The sequence below is a fragment of the Alternaria atra genome (genome assembly GCF_907166805.1).
Source record: "Alternaria atra isolate CS162 genome assembly, contig: 22, whole genome shotgun sequence".
Classification (NCBI taxonomy): domain Eukaryota; kingdom Fungi; phylum Ascomycota; class Dothideomycetes; order Pleosporales; family Pleosporaceae; genus Alternaria; species Alternaria atra.
The window spans coordinates 1,725,066-1,748,199 of NW_025091320.1; the positions used below are offsets into that span (position 1 = coordinate 1,725,066).

Here is a 23,134-nt window from a genome sequence, read left to right on the forward strand (position 1 = left end):
CGAGCAGCTCATGTTGTGGCACAGTCGTCGCACAATTGCGGCATGGCTGACTGTACTTGTAATGTATGCGAGTGTACACGGAAGATCTCACACGTCTGGGAACGTGGTAGTTGCATGTTCTTACGAAATGTCAGTTTGGTCTGCATACCAATTGTGTTACTGCAAAATGTACCATGGTCGGCTTGATATGTAAAGTACGGTACGGGAACACTATCTTATCGAACAAGTGTCTACCCGCAGGCCGCGATTGCAGACGTTAGTTGAGATTATGCTAGGCACGGTGTGTTTGATAGGGTGTGAAAATCTCTCTAATCTCCATACCGCAGGATCGCCCGCAGGGGAAGATTGTTCCTATATCCGGTCTGGTGCAAGTTGTCCTGGCAGTATAATACCTTTTGCTATAGCACGGCGCATCACGGGAGACTCTTTGCGTGCAGGAATCTAGAAAAAGTTTGCATGCCATCCATGTCTGAAGCAGAAATTGGTCCTCGCGACTTACAGGAAGCACCGGATGCAAGACCGTGCTTGTATTCGAAGCATCGTAGAACAAAAGTCGATAGTGGTCAATTTGGGCGACTGTGAGATAGTTCTGCTTCTGCTCCTAGGCTGACTTGGCGCGTGTGTCCGACTTCTGCCAGCAAGTATCATGCCTGACAAAGAGCCAATGGCCAAATGTCCGCAAAGCCACGCGGAAGCCCGGCTGAGCAAAAAGCATTATCAAGTAGCAAAGATTCATGTCAGTCTACCAGACTACATGAGTTTGCGACGTAGCAGCCTGCGCGTTTCGCAATGTCGTACTTTTTGGACATGTTACAAATACATTCGCGATTAAACGGTATTGATTAAGCATCAACTTGTGTCATCGAGTGGGACATGGCGGCTCGAGTAGTTTGGTTCCGAGAAACCCAGCGGTGTGCGTCCACGGCCGCTGGAAGCGGGGGCTAAAGACCAAAATCCTGGGGTTTAACAGGGCGGATGACGGCAGCCTAGCAACAGCTCAGATATGGATACGTGTTGCGGCAGACTGTGTCCGAGGACCAGAATGAAATTTGTGTCTGGACGCAGAGTTTACAAGTCGGCAGGCATGGACAGAAGCTGCAGCTGGACGTGCGCGGCGAGGAACCCTGGATGGCCTGAGTGGACGATCAGCCCTGGAAACTCTCAGTCAGGCAGGCGGTCGATGGCACCATTCGAGGCGTCTGGAAAGACGCCCAGTTGGCAGAAAGGCTTGGCTCGGTCTGCCGGATGGGACTCCGCGAGGAGCCAAGTCCCAGAATGGCGTGGATCTGAGGCGTGCATGGTGGACAGGCCTCGACGCAATGGTGCAGTATGATTCGCATGGCCTGGCTGCAAGGCGTGGGACAAGATGCAGTGTTTTGATTGAGCACAAACGGCGCAGTTGCACAGCAAGCCGACTGCAGCCGCCTGTCAGGATGGTGCGCTCCCCAGACGAGTAAGGCGATATATCAGTGTGTTGCAGGGTGATGAAGAATCTGCAGCTAACGGCTCGTGCACTCGACGGCGCAGAGGTTCAGGTACATCTCCCGTGGTGGACCGCATGAGTTTCGCAATAGAAGAATAGACAATTCACTACCCTTGGATAGTGGAGTTTGAAAAATTGAGGCATAATGGGTAGCGCCGAGCCCAGTGCTCTGGGGCGTCGGACAGCTGTGGATCGGCCTGGGTAGCCGGGCGGGCGACAACGACGCTGCCACTTGCAGACAGTCATGGACTCGATGTACCTCTACAAGGCGCCCGCTCCGTTTCTTGGTGGTGTCGTTCGCATGGGCAGGGATCATTCGACGTTGGTTAGTTAGTAGCATTAGACTGCGGCGAACCTCAGTGGGGTGTTGCTAAGAGAAATACCGCCCTCTATTCACTCGTCCCCATAACCCACCCTCTCCCTCCTCCGCACCCCGCTCGCCTGCCTCACTACTCCCCTCACCACCTTCCATCCCATCAACCCCCTCCTCCATTCGCCCTCTGCAGCAGCTTTGGTCTCATCCTCCTCTGCTGCCCCTGACGCGTCTCCCCGCCCGCCGACAACTCCGGTGCGCAACTTGGCTCGCGCGCTGTCTCATTGGACAATAGCCGGTCGTGCTCATCACTTACGCAGCGCTGACCTACACCCTTGGTTTTGCGAGCAGACCCCTCATCAGCAGTGGCCACGACCGATTCCACACCCACACTATTCCCATTCCTAGCTTTATAGTCCCAGACTGTCGCTTCCTTTGACCCACAGGTTGTCTCTGTCCTCACATCTCCTGCACACTGCCCACTCTCGTTTAACACCTTGATCGACCGCGGGACCCTCTTCTGGCCCACAATTCCTTACTGAGACGTCTGCCCACCATGGACACGATGCAGAACTTCAACACCTTTGTCAATCCCCAGGATCTTGAAAACCATGGCGACTTCCCGGACTCGTTCTGGCAAATGCGCATTGATCCAAACACTTTCTCGCCCTCGTACGATGCTGGTGGCGTGCTACAGGGCACAAGCGAGCGGTCGAGCAGGAAACAGGACTCGGCACTAGACCTGACCTCATTCTCCAACCAAGGCTACCCATGCATCAAGACCGAGGACGAATTCAGCAGTTTTGTGAATACTGCTCAGTCTACACCTACATCCAATACACCCTCACCCCACGACAACTTCATCTTTAGCAATGCCAATTCACCCGGCGAATACAACCGGGACCAGAGCCAGACCAGCTCCCCCGAGACATGCAATGATTCCCTTACCAATGACAGCTGGCCTGCGATCCACATCCCGCAGGCCGTCGAGCAAGCCAAAGTCTTCATCGCTCTCGACAAGAACAAGAACCGGGCCGAAACTCAAATCAAGACTACCGTGACAATGGACCCGCTCGCTCCGCACTTCCAGTGGATTCGCTTCCCTCGTCAAAACCTCGCCAAACCAAAGCAGATGGCCAGCACCGAAGAAGTTGAAGCCAACGAGAAGAACAACTGCACTGCCCGATTACAGCTTACCCTCGTTCTGGCAACTGCTGTGGAAAAGCCCGAGGGACTGAACCGTGCCTTCCGTCGTGCCCGAGGCGAGGAACCGACCCCAAGGCGCCCACGTGGCGTGGCCATCACAGACATCGCCAAAGACGACCGGTGTCACCCCCAAAATGGCGGTGCAGTCATCATCTGCGAGGGCTGCAAAGAGCGTGAGGCCAAGAGATTTAACCGCAAGAAGAAGCGCGAGGCAGACGATGAAAAGGAGTGGTCCAACTACGAGGACGACCGCATTATCATGATCAACGAAAAGGAGTTCAAGAGGTGGCAGGACAACGAGAATCCCGACTACTCTCTCAATGCCAAGAAGGTCGAGTTCGTCATGCGCATAACATGCTACTGCAGGCACCAAGAAGACAAATCACCCGTTGGTTACAGGGTCATCTTCACCTTCAAGGACTCAAATGAAAACGTACTCGCACAGGAAATCTCTGAGATTGTACAAATCACAGACGACCACAAGAACAAGGAAAGCCCCTCAGATGCCCTGAGCTCATTGACCATTCCCACTGGGCCACATGACTCCATGTCGCTTCAGTACACTGTTCCCATGTCCGAATACTCTCCGACTGTCTGCAGTAGTCAGTACTCATTACCCACAACACCTATTGTTCCACAAGCTCCCGGACTGCCCCACTCACAGAGCATGTTTTTCCCACGAGAAGCACAGTACCCTCGGATGATGAACCCCACTCCTGCGACTCAGGCTCCAAACCAGGCTAGTATGGGCTTCTACGGTACTGCGATGCCTGCACCCGCGCCAACCCAACAATACGCCACCCACCAACGCGGTCAAAGCTACTTCTCGCCAACAATGCTCAGTCCTACAGCAGATCAAATGTCAGCTCAGGCTGGCTACGCGCTTCACCGCCCTCATTCTTTGGATAGCTTCCCGCAAGCGTACAACTTCCAATTCTCGACACAACAGTCGTATCCACAGATGTACTCGTCACAGCCGCCATCGCGTGCCACCTCTCGGCCAGCATCGCCAACTTGGGATCAAGGCAGGGGCGCGAAGAAGATGCGCGCTCAGCCTGGATTCATGTTGTATGAAGACTTTGAGGAATGAGATGTTGACGATACGAAAGCACGAATTACGATTACAAACACGGTGCCATGTTTAGCGGGCATTTGAGTGGCGTTTTGGGGGTTCTTTACATTGACGTTTGATGATGATCTGGGTGGATGGTTTTCTGGCATGAAACAATTGTGGCTTCGGCCACTTGGTTTCTGGAAAAAGCATTTGATCCACATGAAATCTCATCTGTACTTTTCTTCGCTGTCGAATGTCGTTCTTGGGGGCGGATCCGCCATAGACTTTGTTCGGTTACTACAACTTTAATTACTAGACCAAATCCTGTATTAATTCTCCTCACTGCTAGTTCCCTCGCGAGGACTAGCAGACTCAATGAATCATTTTGCTGTCAGCAGACAAATCTTGCGAGCTTCAATGCATGATGTTTGGCAAGACAAGGCTTGGAAGGCGCTATACATCACACCTTGCTAGTTCATGACATGTGTCTAACCTTGGCTAATTCCAGCTCACAACACATCTGCAAGATATTCATCAACGCCGCCTCGTTGCATGAACAATGAACACCCGGTACATTTCCGGTGAGGCGTATGACTTTGACCAACAGCAGGAGTTGATTGAGAATCTCCACCTACAGCATCGACAGTGTTTGCTTGGACGCAAGAACCAGAGTTTGCATATTGACTTCATCTCACCCCATGCAGCAGCGTCACGAACATGACGGAAGCAAGCCGAGCCAATGGATTCAAATAGCCAGAGTAGGATGTTGTGAGGAGCAAAGAAAGAACTAAGGAGAGTACTCCCCCCTCACACCCTCATCACCAACTAGCAACAGGAGTTACCTACCACAGCAAACGTCTATTGCATGTTCGCATCGCCTTTGTTCAATTTGCTCGGCCCTCTACAGCGGAGCGTATCCGACGCCGTAGTGTTGGGACAAAAGCGGCTAAGCTACGGAAGTTAATATATGATAGATTGGAAGGCGTGGGATGCGCACCGCACACATCGATAAGGAGCAACTGGTAAGCCAAGCAGCATGCGCTCTCAGGGCCCACGACCCAGACGCCGCAGGTACCCGATCATGACGGTAGATTACAGCTCCCCAAGTTTCCCGATCATCGATAGCAACAAGGCATGCCGCGACCTAGACCTACCTACCCCCCTTCCATTCAATGTTCGGACGGACGGATGGAATGGGAAGGATGGACGTCCAAACAACCTTTGTTCGAAATAGGTGGCGTTTTATGCAAGTCAGAATGATCGCGCTCTTGTAATTTACAGCGCAGAATCTCATCGAAAGTCAGATCATTATTTCATTGTCGTACGGAAAACTATATGTAGTGTAACCAACATACATTCATTCAATTCATCCGAATCCTTCCCAAATAGCCGAACGAGCCGAAACCGAAACCGTAGGCAAAGACTCCCAAACACCAGACTGACTCCCGAGATATAGTTAATGAAAAAAAAAAGGGCAGAACAGGAATGCGGCAGGCCTGTGCAGCATTCTGCGTAGTAGAAGAAAGTGAATCGTTTGTTCAGGGTCGTGGTGACCCTTCACGGCACTAGGAACGGACAGAATTGATAGTGAGTACTATCGCACCCAGGTCCTGACATGATCTAGGGGACCGGTATGCACACTCGGAAGAGCTGCAACGGCCCGAGGCCGCGCTTGCTTGCGTATAAGCCGGGACTTATATATCCGAGTTTGCACGGCACGCCCCCTCGCCCACTGGCCACCGCAAGCAGGCTGAAAAGTAGGCCTGCACACCCCCCTCATGTTCTTCCGCGAAATTCTGCGGTGCTTCCGTAGGTTGGTGGCGCGGTCCGTGGGTCATTTGTAGGCTAAAAGCCTGCAGCACTAGCTTTCCTGTATTCTTGAAAGTTGCTGGTGCCGCTGGCGATTGTTGGATCTTCTTGGCTGCGGAGCTCTTCCTCCCATCGCTCTTCTTCTTGCGCGTGGGCTGCTTCAAAGGCAGCGGATTGGCCGCGGTGGAAGTACAGGGGTGCGCGTTTGAGGAGGGCTACGTCTTGTGTTACGAGGATGTGTTTAACGCTTGAGCCTGGTTTCGTTAGTCATCTGTATTTATTGTAGAAGCGAGGAGGTGACTTACCGGGTGTCTCATATTTGGCTTGCAAGAGCAGCTGGTCGACAACGTGTCGCAACCCGCGGGCGCCTGTACCCATCCTACTCGCTTTGCGTGCGATTTCACGAAGCGCGCCGTTTGTAAAGCGCAACTCGATGTTTCTGAGATATGACTTGTGCTCTTCCTGTCGTATTAGACTGTCTTTGGGTTCAGTGAGAACGCGGACCAGAGCTTCTTCGTCCAGGGCTGCCACTGCGCAGACTGTAGGTATTCTACCTATGAGTTCAGGTATCATGCCAAACTTCTGCAGATCTGCGGGCTGCACATGGTCGAGTACGTTGACCTTTTCCTGTCGTTGAACCTGCCTGACGCCAAAGGGATTAGGGACGTCGTTCTTTGGTGGTACGAAGAATGGCGAGTCTTTCTTGAAGGACTCTGCCTCAGCGCCTGTGAGCATAACACCGTCGGCAGCGGCATGCGCATTCGATGTCCGTATTGACGCTCCAAAGCCCATACTACCCTTTGACTTCCTGTCCAAGACGATCTTGTGTAGGTTTGAGAAGGCGCCTGTGCATATGAAGAGGATGTTGTCAGTTCGAATGTTGAAGACTTCGCCTTTGTTTCCGCCTGGCCCAGGGGGTTGAGGACCACTAGGCATTCCACTGGGCCTGTTTGCGCTCTTTTCTGGCTTGGCCTGCACTTGTACGGTTGTGCCCTCGATGATCTTGAGGAGGGCCTGCTGGACACCTTCACCACCAACATCCTTGCCGTAAGACATCTTGGACCCTGCGATCTTGTCGATTTCATCCAGAACGATGATGCCATGTTCAGTTGCGTCGATGTCATAGTTGGCGGCGGAGAACAGCCGGGCTACACAAGATTCCACATCGTCGCCAATATATCCAGCCTGTGTAAAGGTAGTGCAATCCGACATGGAGATGGGCAGGCCCAGCGTCTTTGCCAGTGTCTTGCACATCAATGTCTTTCCTACACCAGTTGGTCCGAGTATGAGCACATTAGACTTTTCAATCTGCAGCTGGTGCTCGCTGGTGTCGAGCAAGGCATCAGAATCTGTGGACGTGGACGAGGCTGGTTTGTGGGCAGGTGCTTCGCTGTAGGGTAGTGGGTCACTGTGACTATGCAGTTCTACGGTGGACTGCTGGCCCGGGAACTCGTCTGCTCTGTTACTCAGCCACGGCAAGGTCGGGGGATGACTGGTGAAATCATCAATGGTTGGGTCAAAATGAGATTTGGGGCTACCTTCTACAGGATGTCTGTATACGGATGCTCTCCTCTGCGCCTGCGCCTCGAGTCGAGCCTGTTCATGGTGTTGCCTTTTGATCTCCTGTATGCGGAGATGGTGCTCGTGGATGGCTACGCTCAAGACTATCTTTGCGCGGTCCTGGTCCACGACGAACTGGTCCAGATGTTGTCTCAGCACCTTGGGCGTGATGAGGCCAGCGCCTACATTACTGGTGTTGCCCAGCGGGCCCCGGGTCGGCTGATCAGGCTCATAGAAGGAGGAGAAGCCCTGGCCGCTGAAGTCGGAGCGGTTGAACCTGGAGGATTTGCGCGTGTGCGACTGCGACAAGGGTGCGCGGCGCGAGATGCTATAGAGGGCGAGGTAGGACGCGCGGGCCTGGGACGAGACGGCAACGGGGAGGGCCCTCTGGATGGTCCTGGGCAGGATCATGGCGGAAGAGGAGCGCAGAGGGATTCACACTACAAAACTTACGAGGGCATCGAGAGCATCGAGGGCATCGAGAGCATCGAGGGCATCGAGGGCATCGAGGGCATCGAGGGCATCACGAGGGCTTTAATAAACTCACAATGGCGCCGGCTGTGCTCGAGGCTTGGAAGTAACCGTGGTTGAGCCGCCGCGAGCTCCCCACGTTGGAGCCAAAGATGCGGGGGAAGCTCCCCATGGCTCCGATGCCGATAAGGGACTCGTTGCCGCCGACCGCGCGCGCGCTGGTGCTACTACTACCCAAAGGTAGCCTACAAAACCATGCGATGCCCTTCAGGGTCTACTCTCATCGCACTCAACATTCGGATGCAGATCCGATGAATTGTAGCGCAAATCCTCCCGACACGCACCCCAGTCGTAGCGTACATGCCGCTGTTGGGACAAGTGGCGTGGGCGCGATGCCCGTTACAGCGTGCTCGGAGCTATGACGTTGATTGTTGGGTTGGCAACGAACTTTTGGTTGAGCACTGCGCTCAGCAATCGGGTTAGGGACCCCGCAAATTCGAGATCATCTCTGCAATTCATCTGGCAGGCTGTCTCTGTGAAACCTGCATCTGACCGCTACCATATCCTCTGGTAGCAAACTTCATCCCTACTCTCTGCTACCATTCCACACCATGGAGCTCAACAAGGCTTCAGCAAACTCGACCCTGAGCGACACACCTGGGCAGGTCCCAAATGATGGAACTGGTACGTCCTGCTGCCCCCATTGCTGCTATCCCTTGACTGACCAATTGCCCATAGGCATCATCCAGATGGATGGCTACCTTGAGCCCTTCAAGGACGCGCTCAAGAGCCGCTTTTCCAAAGCGCAGAAGTGGATCCAGACCATTGAAGAGACCGAGGGCGGCTTGGAGAAGTTCTCGCGGGCAAGCTTCCTCTATGCCTTGACGAGAGCAGCGTGGCTAACAGCGCTCAGGGTTACGAGAAGTTCGGCTTCAATGTCCAGCCCAATGGCGACGTAGTGTACCGCGAATGGGCCCCGAATGCCCTACGCGCCTACCTCATCGGTGACTTCAACGACTGGAACCGCGATGCGACGCCCATGACCAAGAATGACTTTGGTGTCTTCGAGGTGACGGTGCCTGGCAAGAACGGTCAGCCTACTATTCCCCACGACTCTAAGATCAAGGTATCATTCGTCGTTCCCAACGACCATGCGCGCCAGGAACGCCTCCCAGCCTGGATCACCCGAGTGACCCAAGACCTCAACGTCTCCCCCGTATACGATGCCCGCTTCTGGAACCCTCCCCAGAAGTACGTCTGGAAGAACCAGCGGCCGCCCAAGCCCCAGAGCGCACGCATCTACGAAGCCCACGTTGGCATTTCCTCCCCCGAGCCCAAGGTAGCGACCTACAAGGAGTTCACCCGTAATATCCTACCTCGCATCAAGCACCTGGGATACAACACTATACAGTTGATGGCCGTTATGGAGCATGCGTACTACGCGAGTTTCGGATATCAGATCAACAGCTTCTTCGCTGCAAGCAGCCGCTATGGCTTCCCAGACGATCTGAAGGAGCTTATTGACACTGCGCACGGAATGGGCATTACCGTCTTGTTGGACATGGTACACAGCCACGCATCTAAGAACGTGCTTGACGGTCTCAACATGTTCGACGGCAGCGACCATTTGTACTTCCACGAGGGCGCCAAGGGACGACACGAGCTGTGGGACAGCCGACTGTTCAACTACGGTCACCACGAGGTTCTGCGCTTCTTGCTCAGCAACCTGCGCTTCTGGATGGAGGAGTACCACTTCGACGGTTTCCGCTTCGACGGAGTCACCAGCATGCTGTACACCCACCACGGCATTGGAACGTGAGTGCTCAACTATCTCTCCTCGTATCAAATGTTAACACTATTAGGGGCTTCTCGGGCGGTTACCACGAATACTTCGGTCCTTCGGTCGACGAGGAGGCAGTAGTCTACCTTATGATCGCTAACGAGCTACTGCACAAGCTCTACCCCGACTCCATCACCATCGCGGAAGACGTTTCCGGTATGCCTGGTCTTTGCGTAGCACTCTCGTTAGGTGGAATAGGGTTCGACTACAGATTGGCCATGGCTGTACCCGATCTCTACATCAAGTGGTTGAAGGAGAAGCAGGATATTGACTGGGACATGGGTGCTCTTGTCTTCACTTTGACAAACCGAAGGCACGGCGAGAAGACCATTGCCTATGCAGAGAGCCATGACCAAGCGTATGTGGATATCTAGGGTCTGATAATCAGTACTAACACTACACAGGTTGGTTGGAGACAAGACTCTGCTCTTCTGGCTTTGCGACGCGCAAATGTACACCAACATGTCGGTTCTTTCGGAGCTGACCCCCGTCATCAACCGAGGCTTGTCCCTGCATAAGCTGATCCGTCTGATCACACATGGTCTGGGAGGTGAGGGCTACCTGAACTTCGAAGGCAACGAGTTCGGCCACCCTGAATGGCTCGACTTCCCCCGTGAAGGCAACAACAACAGCTTCCACTACGCCCGCCGCCAGTTCAACCTTCCAGATGACGAGCTCCTCCGCTACAGGTTTCTCAACGAATTCGACAGCAAGATGCAATGGACAGAGGAGAAGTACGGATGGCTCCATTCGCCTCAAGCCTACGTCAGTCTTAAACACGAGGGCGACAAGGTCATTGTATTTGAGCGTGCTGGACTGCTGTGGATCTTTAACTTCCATCCTCAGGAGAGCTTCACTGATTACCGTGTTGGTGTTGAGCAGGAAGGTACCTATCGTATTGTTCTGAGTACCGACAACAAGGCTTTTGGTGGACATGGCAACGTTGACGAGACTACGAGGTTCTTCACCACGCCATTTGCGTGGAACGAGAGGAAGAACTTCTTGCAGGTGTACATTCCTAGCAGGACTGCTATCGTAAGTCTATTTCCAAGTGACTGCATTTGTAACTGCTTGCTAACCCGGCTGATAGGTGCTTGCGCTCGAGAGCACTTTGTGAGAAGTCCGAAAGATAGCTAGGAGACAAGTTGCTGGAGGTTAAATTGAAGGGTTGACACACTCAGTGAGAAGATGGTGGTGTCGTGTAGTAAGAATGACGACATATGTCTCGATAAGATAATAGAAGACATTTGCGCACCAGTTTTGAGCTTTGTATTCTTCAACGTGCATTGTTATACCTTTAATTTGTTCATGTCGACGCGGGCAATCTAATACGCCTAGGGCGCAGCTTGCTTCTCCGAGCCCCGAACTCCGTTATGTCCGTCCTCGCGTCCTCGCGTCATCATCGCGGAACGCTTTCCGATCCTTTCAGACAATTTCCCTGTTGCCCCATCTTGCATTGAAACATGGCAGCCATGTCTTTCACTCGATTTTCTCGGGCTACTATACCGCGCGCCTTTCGTTTCTACTCTACGACCCCTGCGCGCTTTCAATCTGCGATACCCTATACCTCGTCATGCCCGTCACCAACCTGCGAATGCGCGGCAACGCCTCCAGATCTAGACATCGATCGCAAGACGCCATTGCTGAATACCATGGCGGCATACTCTGAACAGGTCATACTTTGTACGGGGAAAGGAGACTGGGTCAGCAACATCGAGCAGGAAGAGGGTGAAACTGGAGAGTTTGTGAGAGGCCTCAAAGGTGTAATTGGGAAGGGCGGTCCTGGGTTTGATGTAGGTCTGTTTCCCACCAAAGTCATCTTCTGAGATATGGAAAGCTGACCCGTTTCTTACGTTACATAGCCATTTACCAATGTCCTCATCACGGCTTCCTCGTTGCAGAAGAGTGAAAAGGCTGGCGCAACAACGGCTCTATTGTTTCCCAGTTTTAAACGCATACCAAACATCCCACATACGCCTGAGGCCTTTTCAAACTTTGCAACCGCATACTTGAAAGCCCGGAAGCTACATTCCATGCATGATGGTCTTAGCGCTGAGCAAAAGGCCAACCTCCTTCGCGACGAGTCGAAAGCAACAGAACTACCAAAGGTGGAAAACATCACCAAACCCACGATCTTAATCTGCGGACACGGCGGCCGCGACCAACGCTGCGGCATCCTCGGGCCCTTGTTGAAATCCTCGTTTCAGTCCGAGTTCCAGCGTAGGAACATCGATGCTGATGTAGGCCTGATAAGTCATATCGGCGGCCACAAGTACGCTGGAAACGTCATTATGTATCTGCCTCCTAGTATGGAAGGTAACGCACTGAAAGGTTCGGGCATCTGGTACGGGCGTGTAGGGCCTGAGAATGTCGAGGGTGTGGTTGAAGAGACGGTGATTAGAGGGCGTGTCATTACGGAGTTGCTGAGAGGGGGTGTCATGCAGGGCGGAGGGAATATTGGGAGGATGATTGAGACACAATTGATGAAAGATAATGGAGAAGAGGATAGTGGGACCCTGAGGTTAAAGGCTAGGGCAAGAGGCTGAGCGAGGGCTCGAAAGCGTTTTTCTCGATTTGCATCTTAGACTGGGGTGGTTGTAGTAGAGCATGTAAAGCCTCAGCCACTTCTGTGCATGCGATGGGGCCGCCAATCAAGTATTGAAGAATACAACAAAGTAATGTCACTAGATAGAAGATAGGATCTAAAGAGTAATCTTATTTGAGAGTGGGACAGATTGGAGACAAAAGACCAAGTATTATCCCGCCTGCGAGGAAAACAACTGAAGAACAGTGGAAAACCAAGCAGTTGAGAAAGACCACCAGTCTGAGTCTCGTCAGCCATGTAGCAGTGCTCCGCAGACCAAGCAGGCTCGAGCAAAAGATACTGGGAACACTACGGCTCGATTCAAAGAAGAAATGAGCACAGTGCGTCCAACTATCTTATTCCACGCGCATAGTTTTTTGTTTTTTTTTGTTTTTTGTTTTTTGTTTTGCCTACGTAAATACTGTCTTAACAAAATAGTCGTCCAATCGTAAGTGAAGGTGAAGCTGACTTGAGGGTAGCCTTTTGATTTTGAATCCTGTAAAGCCTACTGTGATGCATACAATGCTGTTGATTCCCATTCTATGTGGCCGTCTAGGTGAGGGGCGAAGTATACGTTCGAGGTGAAGCTGATCCAGGGTTGTTGGCACACACCATGTATACATAAACTACTACTTACAACTTTCCTTCTTGTACCATCAATACCAAACTACTTTACTACATTACCATCATCGCAATAGAGTACCAATACCCCCTTGTCACCAGCGTGAGCAAGACCATCACCATGCGTCTTCATACCGGCATCCACTATGCCACCATGGCCTCTACTAGAAAGGATGGTAACGATATCTACGCCGTGCTCCGCGGAGCTCTCTATGACAGGATCGGTCCTCTTTACAACATCGTTGTATGGCACTCTGAGCGCAAGGAGAAAGTCCGCCTGGACTACAAATATCTTCACTCTGGCGTAGCTTACCGCATCGAAGCCACCCTCGAGGGTCACCAGCAAGGGCCCGGCATTTCGGCTTCTGGTGGATATAAGAAAGTGCAGAGGTACACCGAGGCCATTCGCCCGTGAAGTACGCAAAATGAGTGGCCATGGCGTGGGTAGATACCCGGTCGCGATGGGGTATCTGGTCGCAGCCGTGCAGGCTAGACGTGAGCGAGGAGAAGACCCGGGGGAAGTGACGAGTGGGGACTGTAAGGCGGCTATGGCGTGGATGATGACAAGCACGGCCGATCAGGCATATGCTCAGCTGCCAGAGGAAAGGGCAGATACACAGTCGTTCGTGGGTGGGCTGATCAAGGCGGCTCAACAGGCGTTGGAGGGGACAGAGGCTGAAGGAGCAGTAGTAGGGTCCGAGTATGAGGAGGGTGGCAAGTTCAACATCGGTATACACTTCTGGTCTGCTTGCTAATCCGGTGTTGTGGAGGTATGCATATAGTCGTTATTTCTCTCCATACAAGTAATGCCATATCCTTGTTTCCTCGATCCCAATCATACAAATAACACATAGGCCAAGGCCGAATAAACATACGCCCAAAATGTACCAGAAGAATTACCCACCATATACTCCCCACCATACCATACTCTTACTAATCAATCAACCCCTAGAATCATGTCTCCAACCATGCATTGCTGACAAGCGCCCACCCATACCTGCAAGTCCACTAACACCACCCTCTCCACTACCGAATCCGCCGGGGCTGCCGAAGCCACTACCCCGTACATGACTATTACCACCGTTGAGCAACTTGTCAAATTGCTCAATACTTACAATAGCACGTTGCTTGACATCGGTGTCCACGTCACGTCCCAGCTGCTTGGCGCCTTCCTCGAAACCCAATTGGCGGAGACTGATAGCGCGTTCACGTGTCGCAGCTTCGTCGGTATGATCTTCTACCCAGACGAGGTTGTGCAACATCCATGAACAAGCTACACGGACATCGCGACGAGGATGTGTGAAGAGAGGAAGAACATGTTGCATGAGCGTAGTCTGTGAGATGAGGAGGGAGCGGTGTTGAGGTCGACCATTGGCAAGGTGTACGAGGATATATACTGTAGCAAGAATGAGTTCAGTGGCAGGGTAGGTAGCCCAGTTCGTCTGCCCTGGGTTATTCGTGGAAGGAGAAAAGGGTGTACGGTGGCTGCTGTTTGGCCAGTAGCTGGGAGCACTAGGACTGGCCTGGGTTTGCGATGATGACGCGAATAAGGAAGAGTTCTTTGGTCGGATCTTAGCATCGAGGATTTCAAAGAACCGGCTGTGGCCAAACGTCTTGAGGAGATGATCGATCATCTCACCGGAGGCTTTGTCTTCAGAGACGAAGTTACGGATGAAGTCAAGCGCTTGTTCTTGTATACGTATGTCGTCACGCTCACCGTTGAGCCGATGGTCCTGTTCATCATTCTTAATTTGCTGTAACCGATCTCGGATGTTCGTTGCACTTGTGTATCGAGATCCAGGACGTTGGTGTCGTCGCATAGATGTTATGCTCTCGGTCATGACATCATCGTCATCGTCATCAGATGATGATGGATCGTCATCCACGTCCATATGAGGCTCGTCAACGGCGTTGAGGATATCGACTTGTTCCCCTGCTGCGTTGGGTGTTCCCATGGCTGGCTTAGATGGCTCCCCATTGAGTACCTGTACCAGCCAGCCTACACCAAGCTCTTCGAGACATTGTATCTTCATAGCATGCGGTAACCCTAGGCATAAGTGCTTGAGCGCCCAAAGGCTGCCGAAACGAAGGTCAAAGTTTGCTGATCGACATTGCTCACACAACGTTCTCAATACCCCGGATTCGAGGATCTCCTAGTAGCCACATTAGCTTGAGAGCACAAAGCAATCAACATCGTACTTACAGTTCGCATTGGTGACACATCAAGCACCAGATTGGTGATCACCTCGGTAGCAGCAATCTGTACCTTGACGTTGGGATGTGTCAAAAGCTCGAAAACCGGCTGGGCGACACCGTGATCGATCAAGCTAGTCCTGAGCACACTGACGGACCTTGAGAGTGATCGCGTAACTTTGCAGGCAGCAATCAGTACTGAATCAGGGTTGCCATCCTTTGCTGAAGAGGATATCCCTTGCTCGTTGTTTTCGCGATATGGAACCAGAGCTTCAATGATGTGCGTTGCGGCGCCCATTTCAATGACCATCTTCCTCAACGAATCTTGATCTCCTGCTATTGCCGCCAGAGCCAGGAGAACGCTCTCTCGGTACCTGAACGCATGCAACAAGTCCGCACTAAGTCCAGATCTACCTAGTGTCGATGATGCGGGGTCAATACTTGGGTCTTTTACTTCGCTAGATGAAGACCGTGGTTGCCATAGAGGCTTTGAGGATGTGGCAGGTACGTCAAACGACTTCTTGAGAATCTGAATAAGCGTCGGTAGGGTCCGAGCATGAACAGCCGCTGTCTGAAGAGACTTGTTCCCAGCAACGAGCTCAGCAAGCACAACTGGTGAGCGTTCCAACACAAAGCGCAATTCGTCTCTTGCTGCAGGACTTAGGGTATTCGCCCTCTTGGTTTGCTCTGATGTCGGACTGGAGTCCTCAATCATCTTTTCGACCAACGGGATAATCAGATACGAGAAGTGCCTTTCCCTTGTTGTCTTGGAAGGGTCATTGAGAGGCCATCGTTCGCCAAATTTCTTCAGCAACGCTAGTAGCCAACAAGCAGAAAGACGTTCTCGACCTTCGCCTCGACGGGCCACGTACATGAGCCATATGAATAGCGGTGACTCAAACTCGTCAGTGATGACACTTCTACTTGAGGTTTGTTGCAGCGACTCCATGCTCGGTAAACGGGAATAGCTATCTCCAGTGATAGAGGCGTAGGCACCAAGAGCCGGCCATTGCTTGATGTACGGATCTGATTTGCTTGCCATTGTCTGCACTCGCGGGATTAGCTTGTCCCATGATGCTGCTTGTGATGTGTTGCTTCCGTCCAATGCTGCTGTGCGCTCCTTTGGCCACCCGAAGAGCTGCTGTACTGAGTGCGAGTAGAGGAAACGAGCGGTATAGAAGTGCGAGTCCTTGATAATGGCCGAGACAGCCTCCAGAATGTCTGGCAAGCAGGTACGGGGAAGCTGCTCGCGATTCGACTGCTTCCACTCTGTTGCGGGGATCCGATCGTCTAAGGCAGCGACAGCAGCGAGCTTGTCAGCGAGAAGATCCAGTATTCCTGCATCTACCAGCATCTTCTTCTGATTGTCCTCTACACATGTCTTCATGATGAGCCGGATAGTCGACTCAATCTGCTGATTGGCCTTCATCGTCCCTGCCGGTTGCGCGAGTATCTCAGCAAGGCTGTCAATGACAGATCTGGTATATATGGACTCGTTGACAGCGAAAGCGAGAGATGACCGTGAGGATGAGTCGGACACGTCGAGCCAAGGCTTCTCCTGGTGGACGGCGTCGACAACCTGGTTAAGGGTCTTGAGAGTCGTGGTTACGAGTTTCGAGGGCGTCTCGCTGGGTCGCAGCGCTTCAAGAAGCGGAGGGAGTACATGACCTGCTAGAAGCGGGGCAACAAATGTTGGTCCGCCTGTATGTCTCATATATCAGCCAACATGCTCCCTCACAGTATGCTTTCGCATTGGGCACTCACCATTCGCGAGGCTGCCAACGACGAGCGTGGCCTGAAACCTCAACTCATCCTCAGTAGTCCATCCCTCCATACCCTTCCTCGACTCGTTGAAAAGCCCAGAGGCGTGTCCATTTGTGACGTTCCTCCTTCTCTTCCCGCCCTTCCTAGCCTCCGCCCGTAATAGACCCGCCAGTGGTTTCACAACACCATGTGTCACTGCCAGTTCTTTCCTCTGCTCATGCCCGACTATCTCATTTTTGAGATTCTGAAGCGCTGTGACCTGTGCTTCGGGTGTACTAGGATTTGAGAGCTCGTTGAGCGCCGGAGGTATCGTTGACCGGCCCATGGCGTAGACGGAAAACAAGCGGGTAATTGGTAATGGGTGTGTGCTACAACCGGCTGGCGCAGATTAACGGTCGTCGTGCAGCCTCATGCGAAGAGGTTCAGTGCTGGGCGCACAAGTGTGTGGCAATGACGGGCGGCGCAATGGAAGCTTCACTGGGAAACTACGGGTTGGAGAGTTGGAAGTATCGTTGGAGGAAGGCGCAACAGCAGTTTGTATCACTGTGAATGCGGCATTTAGGCTGCGGTATTCAAGCAGTTATCATCCGGGGTGGGAAGTTTGCAAAGTCAGTCATGCTTCGTAGAGTGGTCGCGAGCGAAGATTGACAATGCATATATCCGCGCTCGATTCCGTTGGCGCAACGTCAGAGCAGCCGCGATAACGATTATCACCACGTGATTGCCCCTTCACCAGATGCACCCATGCGAACTCTTCTGACATACTCTTCGTACAGTGTAAATGCATGTAATTCATAAGACATGATATGTAACCATAAACTAGCGCCCCATGAGTACCGTTACAGTCGTGAAGCACATCCCGGAGCCCCTTCCCCATGCCACCCTCCAGACCCAAGACAAAGGAAAATCGTGTTCATCAATACAAAGGGACGCCGAAGCAGACCCAGAAAGATGCAAATGCATACCACAAATGGCCCTTCCGACTCTTCACGCATACCCATAAACCTCAGTGTCATTCTCCTTCACCACACCTCCCTCCGTCAGTATAACGACCGCCACACACGCCGCATACGCCTCACGAATGGCACAGGACATACACGTCTCCTTGATGTTCGCGACGATAGCGCTGTGTCCATGGTGTGCACACCACGCTCTTGCGAAAACCTCATTATCGCTAACACCCAGAGCCTCTATAACAAGCACATTCGTAACTTGTTCGTGAGCACTCTTCTGTTTCTCGTTCATTAGCGCCAGAGCCTTCTTGCCAGGTGAGGATTTGGAGGAGGTGGGGCGGGGCGTGCGACCGGATTGGTGGCCCCAGTCTTGGATGTCGACGAGGCCTTCGTCGATCTTGATGGCTTTGTAGCTGAAATCGTAGAATAGTACTGAGGCTGGTTAGCATATATTCAATCGTTCACTGCGAGCTCGATGCGTACCATGAGGACCTTGGTGGCAAGGAAAGGCGTTGATGAAGTCGACGTTGTACCGTAGCTTCATTGGCCAGCTCTCGCCACCACACGCGAACGAAATAGCGGCATCGAAGACCATTGGAGGACCAGCAGTATGCCTGGTCCCTTCTGATCGCTCTTTAACAGGCATAAAGCGAAGCTTCTCCATCCGTATGAGATCTGTCACGTCTTCCGTATCCGGCATAGGAACTTCGTAGTCGTCCACGGGATAGCTGTCGTCTGGCGCGCCCAAGGGGTTGGTGCGTTGATCCATAGACTCTACATCGATTGAGGCGAGCATAGGATCCGGGGACTCTTGTTGTCTCACCTTCACACACTCCGTCCGCTTGAGATCGGGAGTGTAAATGCATGGTCCAATCCAACCTGCAATCTGTTTGACTCCTCGCGCAGCGCCTAGTACCTTGCCAACGATAGACTGCGATGACCAGTACGTGTTTGCTCGATATTGGAAACCGGACGCTGGATGCATATGGGTCAGATACTTGAGAGTATCGCCAGTATCCCTGTCACAGTCTATTAAGCTGTTCATGATAAGCCAGGGCAGTGTCCGGCCTGGCAGGATAATGCCTGAAAACCACGACATGGCGTCTGCGGACCGATCCTCGAGCGCTTTCTCGTTCAAGTCCTGTTCGTCCAGGACATACTCGACCTCATCCATGTTTGGCCACTTTAGCGTCGCCGCAAAAGTTCTCAATGCTTCAATCTGTCTGCTTTTGCTCCTCAGATCGAAGCTGAAAGTGCTCTGGGTGGATGATATCCGCGTCTTTGTAATCTCCATGTTTTCGAGCCACCGCTGGGCCACCGCCAGGTCCCAGGTAATGATGGCTGGAAGCTGCAGAATGAGCTTTCGCTTAGACTTTTCCGAATGGTGCTTAGAGTGTATCCGAAGGTAGAGCTCCACCGAGAGTAGCAGTTGGTGAAAGAACTCCTGCTTCTTGCGCTGATCGGGAGCATCAAAGAACTTGGCTACAACCTGATTCTTTGGGTGCGAGAAATCTATCCATTTGGGATTGCTCAACACGGTAATTAAATCTGTAATCTGCTGGTCAATCCGAACGTGACGGCGTTCCTCGTCAAATTGCTCCGAATCTTCGATGAGCGTGCCGTATAGGTAGCGGTACAATTCCTCAGGATCCTGCGAAACCACAAGTTAGGGCCATGTGAACCAAAAGCACCCCGGGCACAATTGTGGACTGACATCTTCATCGAGGCCACTCTCTAGGTTCTGTAACCGGTCCAAAATCTGGAGGAGCTTTATCTTCCGCGGCTTTACCTCGCTGGCAAATTGCATAGGAGGATTACTGCTTCCGCACTTGCTGACCCAATAGTTGAGTGTTGTAGTCCCTGCACTCTTCCCAAACGCATACGCCATACAAGGGTACTCATGAGCCAGCCATGGAAACTGGCTATCAGATGCACCTGTCATGTTGAGCGAAATGTCCCTGTATGCCTCGTGCTGGAAAGATGCGCGGTCCGTTCGACTCTGATGCTCAGCCTCCATGACCGCATAGTAGCGATCGTAGCCCGCTGGTGCGTTCGCTATCGCATCGCAATACCCCTTGAACGATGACGCTCCAGCACATATCAATTCATCCGCCTGCTCGGGCTCTAGCGCATCCTCCGATCTGTATCCTTTGGGTGGCCATCGTCTTGACTTGCGAAAGTCTTCGAGAGGGGTCGGTTGTGAATACGATGCGGATCGATGAGGCGGAGAGAGGCTCTGGTAAGGGGCCATGCGGGCTTCTCCTCCGCTAGACAACGGTCGCATGGGGTTTGGCTCCGAGCCATGTCTAGTTATGTGTGTGCGAGTGACTACGGGCGTTGTACGCGTTCTCGAATGTTTTCCCACCTGCAATTGCTGGAATCCGGTCGTGAGTTGTGGGAAAGGCTCGGCGAAGGCATACGGTAGGGCACACGGCGCTGGAGGTGCTTCAGGGCGAGACGCGCCCCATGGACTGTCGTACTGGTGTTTGCTACCATCCCAGCGGGCGAATTCCGAGTTCATCTCTTACGCATAGCACTCTTTGTTGGAGGATTACCTGGAACTCTGGTGCAAGTCAGTGGATTGTCGATTGTAAGATGATCAAGCAGCATGGCGGAACTATCGACGGGCAACGTGAGCACGTGCGATGGTTTCAGACAAGACTCGGACGTGAAGCCAAAGCTGGGGAGAAGCACAGAGCCGTCGCTTGTGCCCGTAGGCTCTCGTGACATATACGCACTCACTCTCATAGTACTATAGTCGCGCTACTGCCGCCGTCTCGAGAGCAAGACGCGTCTACCGCGGGTCGGAGGGAAGATCACGTCTGGATCGCGAGGTTCTCGGGGTAAGCGCCGGCACACGACCTCTCTGATGTGATCTCGTAAAGGCAGACGCGTGGAGTGTGTAGTGGGGGTGGGGATTGAGGGACAGATGGTTTCAGATCATGTCAACTATTGGGTCAGGGTCACTAAGCCGACATTGTTGACAGAGGTCGCGCATACCATACTTCGGCTCTCCTTGCGCCGTGGCATTTGCAAAAGCCTCCGTCATCACAGCAATGGTGCTCGATAGTATCTAGGGATACGCCATAGAGGTGGAGTGTTAGCCTCACTCTTTCGGCAGCCGTGCGTCTTACGACTGGGGTATGCCAGTAGCCGCATTTTACTCGTCCACGTTACTCACGATGCATGCTCTTAGCGGCTTAACCGTGATGCACTCGCCAAAATGCTCTTCACGGGACAGCACCACGCATTTTGATGGGAATCTGAATATTTGATTCTACTGGTACTACCAAAATAATAGAATTGCTGCTCAACTCCTACACCCGTCTCATGCATTCTACGCTCGATCGTTTATCGGACAAGCAATCACACAAACGCTATGTCCTGCTTCAATACAAACTGCCCCGTCACTTTGGAACCGCAGTTGGCAGCTGTCATGTGAGCCGCAGCGAACGAACCGTGATGGGGGGGCATACTGGATATCTGCCTATGACTGTGGTCGTTGATGGCACGAGGCTGAGATGGAGTGATGTGCCTCCGGCAGCTCAAAGAGGCCCCTCGTTGGCGGAGACTTTCTGGAAGATAGATAACTCCCCTGCCGAGTCAGGTTGGCCAGCTCATCATCATTTAGCTAGTCGTCCTTTGAGCCTTCCACACAAAGGCGGCCACGGTGTAGCTTGGTGTTGGGAATAGATAAGATAGCCCACAATGTCGTCTCCGCGAACTCTTAATAACGACGCGAGCCCCAAGAGTAGAGCCGCTAACGGCATGTGGAAGAGTTTCGTGAGTTGGCTCCGGACTGTGGCATGAGGCTGCTCAACGATTGTGTGCTTCCGTCATTATATGCCTGATTGATTGGTGTGTATTCCTGTCGCAGATCCAGCGGGATTAGGCACCTGGGTTGAGCTGACAGTCGGTCCTGATTCCGGCTCTTTCTCTATGACGTATCCAGTCCCGCGATCGACCAGACCTTTGTAATAGTCCACGAGTACTTCTGGCTTTGGAACGATGCGCCATTCGAGCCTCCGCAGAAACTCGAGCTCCAGTAACGCCAGTTCACGGACACTGACGCCGCCGACCCTTGCATACAGGCTGTTGGTCCAGAAGCTATCACTAAGGCCCTTGGCCGCGACCGTAGCAGCAGTTATTAGGAAGCGATGCACCGTAAGGCTGCTGATGGTAAAGGCGGGGTACATGGCGCATAGCTTGTCGACGTAGAAGACCATGGAGAGGAGAATTGGCGGAGACAGTGTGGCATGCACTATAAGGCGCGAGAGGTAGTCGCGTACTGAGATGCCAGGTGGGGCTCTATAGGGTCATCGTCAGCGAGTACTGGTTCAGGCAGTCTTGGACCAACGCACCTCGAATGGAATCTTGTGAGTGTCCCGTCCCGCAGCGGATAGCCGTCATTCAGCCGCACCAGCTCCATGAGCATGTCGGAGATGAGCACACCGAGATCTTTCACATCACACGTCTCGTACTGGAGGGGCATGACCTTGACGTCCGGTTCCTGCGGTCTAGCTCTCTTCGCCGGCGAGGCCGGGACCTGCAGAACAGTGCTTGTCTCTTTTGGCACCACATCGGGCTCTACTTGCGAATGCGCGCTCTCGTGCGACATGCGGCGACCCTGGGATTGTACATTGTAGGCGGGTGTGACAGGCTGCGGAGAAACCCGCACTTGGGGCTCGGGTGGCTCCGTGACGACAGGCGCGGCGGAGGTATCCCCCCGCGGTGCAGGCGCAATTGCAGGAGCACTCGAAGATGTCGAGCCGGCTTCTTCTTGGTCCTGGTCTTGGTCCTGGTCCTGGTCCTGGTCAAGTGCGGCGGTGTTATCAATGTCGATATCGATGCTGGTGTTGTTGATGGGCTGGGGCCGATAGGTGGGCGGAAACCCTGACGGCGAGTACTGAGTTGCGCTATCGCGATAGCTTCTCTTGCGACCCTGGGGGGAGGGCGCAAACGTGGGCACTGGTGAAGGCGCCGAGAAGGTGGGCTTTGGAGTGGGCGGCGCGTCGAATCGCCGTGAGGCTACCGTGGTCACGGCAAAGCGGGGCGAGGGGGCGCTGGAGGATGCTGATGTGCGTCTCGAGGCATGGTACGGGCGGCAGCTAGGCGTGTGGAAAGTCGTGTTTGGCGAGGGCGGTTGCGATATTGTGGGTGAGGAAGTGATCATGTCGTTGTGCCGGATAGCGGTTCCTAGGGTGGAGGAAGATGACAATATCGGGCAACCGAGGTGCTCATCATTCTCAAACCTGTAGTTTCACGGGAGTTTTGACGGGAACG

General features: G+C 53.0%; 7 protein-coding genes across 7 annotated transcripts; 4 read left to right on the plus strand and 3 right to left on the minus strand.

The window, feature by feature from the left end:
* Positions 1-2,352: 2,352 nt before the first annotated feature.
* On the plus strand, positions 2,353-4,092 carry ALTATR162_LOCUS3348 (uncharacterized protein; the record flags this gene model as incomplete). The annotated part of the gene is made up of 1 exon (XM_043310954.1): positions 2,353-4,092. One exon carries the CDS (start codon positions 2,353-2,355, stop codon positions 4,090-4,092), a length of 1,740 nt encoding a protein of 579 aa, XP_043166889.1.
* A 1,809-nt stretch (positions 4,093-5,901) lies between these two features.
* ALTATR162_LOCUS3349 (uncharacterized protein) lies at positions 5,902-7,836 on the minus strand (the record flags this gene model as incomplete). The annotated part of the gene is made up of 2 exons (XM_043310955.1): positions 5,902-6,119; positions 6,171-7,836. 2 exons carry the CDS (start codon positions 7,834-7,836, stop codon positions 5,902-5,904), a joined length of 1,884 nt encoding a protein of 627 aa, XP_043166890.1.
* A 671-nt stretch (positions 7,837-8,507) lies between these two features.
* ALTATR162_LOCUS3350 (uncharacterized protein) lies at positions 8,508-10,853 on the plus strand (the record flags this gene model as incomplete). Its single annotated transcript, XM_043310956.1, has 6 exons — positions 8,508-8,580; positions 8,635-8,749; positions 8,803-9,711; positions 9,759-10,094; positions 10,141-10,771; positions 10,827-10,853. 6 exons carry the CDS (start codon positions 8,508-8,510, stop codon positions 10,851-10,853), a joined length of 2,091 nt encoding a protein of 696 aa, XP_043166891.1.
* Positions 10,854-11,388: 535 nt separating this feature from the next.
* ALTATR162_LOCUS3351 (uncharacterized protein) lies at positions 11,389-12,282 on the plus strand (the record flags this gene model as incomplete). The annotated part of the gene is made up of 2 exons (XM_043310957.1): positions 11,389-11,529; positions 11,599-12,282. The coding sequence occupies 2 exons, from the start codon at positions 11,389-11,391 to the stop codon at positions 12,280-12,282; spliced, it is 825 nt and encodes a 274-aa protein (XP_043166892.1).
* An 813-nt stretch (positions 12,283-13,095) lies between these two features.
* ALTATR162_LOCUS3352 (uncharacterized protein) lies at positions 13,096-13,696 on the plus strand (the record flags this gene model as incomplete). Its single annotated transcript, XM_043310958.1, has 2 exons — positions 13,096-13,331; positions 13,390-13,696. The coding sequence occupies 2 exons, from the start codon at positions 13,096-13,098 to the stop codon at positions 13,694-13,696; spliced, it is 543 nt and encodes a 180-aa protein (XP_043166893.1).
* A 186-nt stretch (positions 13,697-13,882) lies between these two features.
* ALTATR162_LOCUS3353 (uncharacterized protein) lies at positions 13,883-20,135 on the minus strand (the record flags this gene model as incomplete). Its single annotated transcript, XM_043310959.1, has 6 exons — positions 13,883-15,094; positions 15,145-16,835; positions 16,899-17,276; positions 17,996-18,283; positions 18,335-19,502; positions 19,566-20,135. 6 exons carry the CDS (start codon positions 20,133-20,135, stop codon positions 13,883-13,885), a joined length of 5,307 nt encoding a protein of 1,768 aa, XP_043166894.1.
* Positions 20,136-21,690: 1,555 nt separating this feature from the next.
* On the minus strand, positions 21,691-23,024 carry ALTATR162_LOCUS3354 (uncharacterized protein; the record flags this gene model as incomplete). Its single annotated transcript, XM_043310960.1, has 2 exons — positions 21,691-22,159; positions 22,213-23,024. The coding sequence occupies 2 exons, from the start codon at positions 23,022-23,024 to the stop codon at positions 21,691-21,693; spliced, it is 1,281 nt and encodes a 426-aa protein (XP_043166895.1).
* Positions 23,025-23,134: the final 110 nt, after the last annotated feature.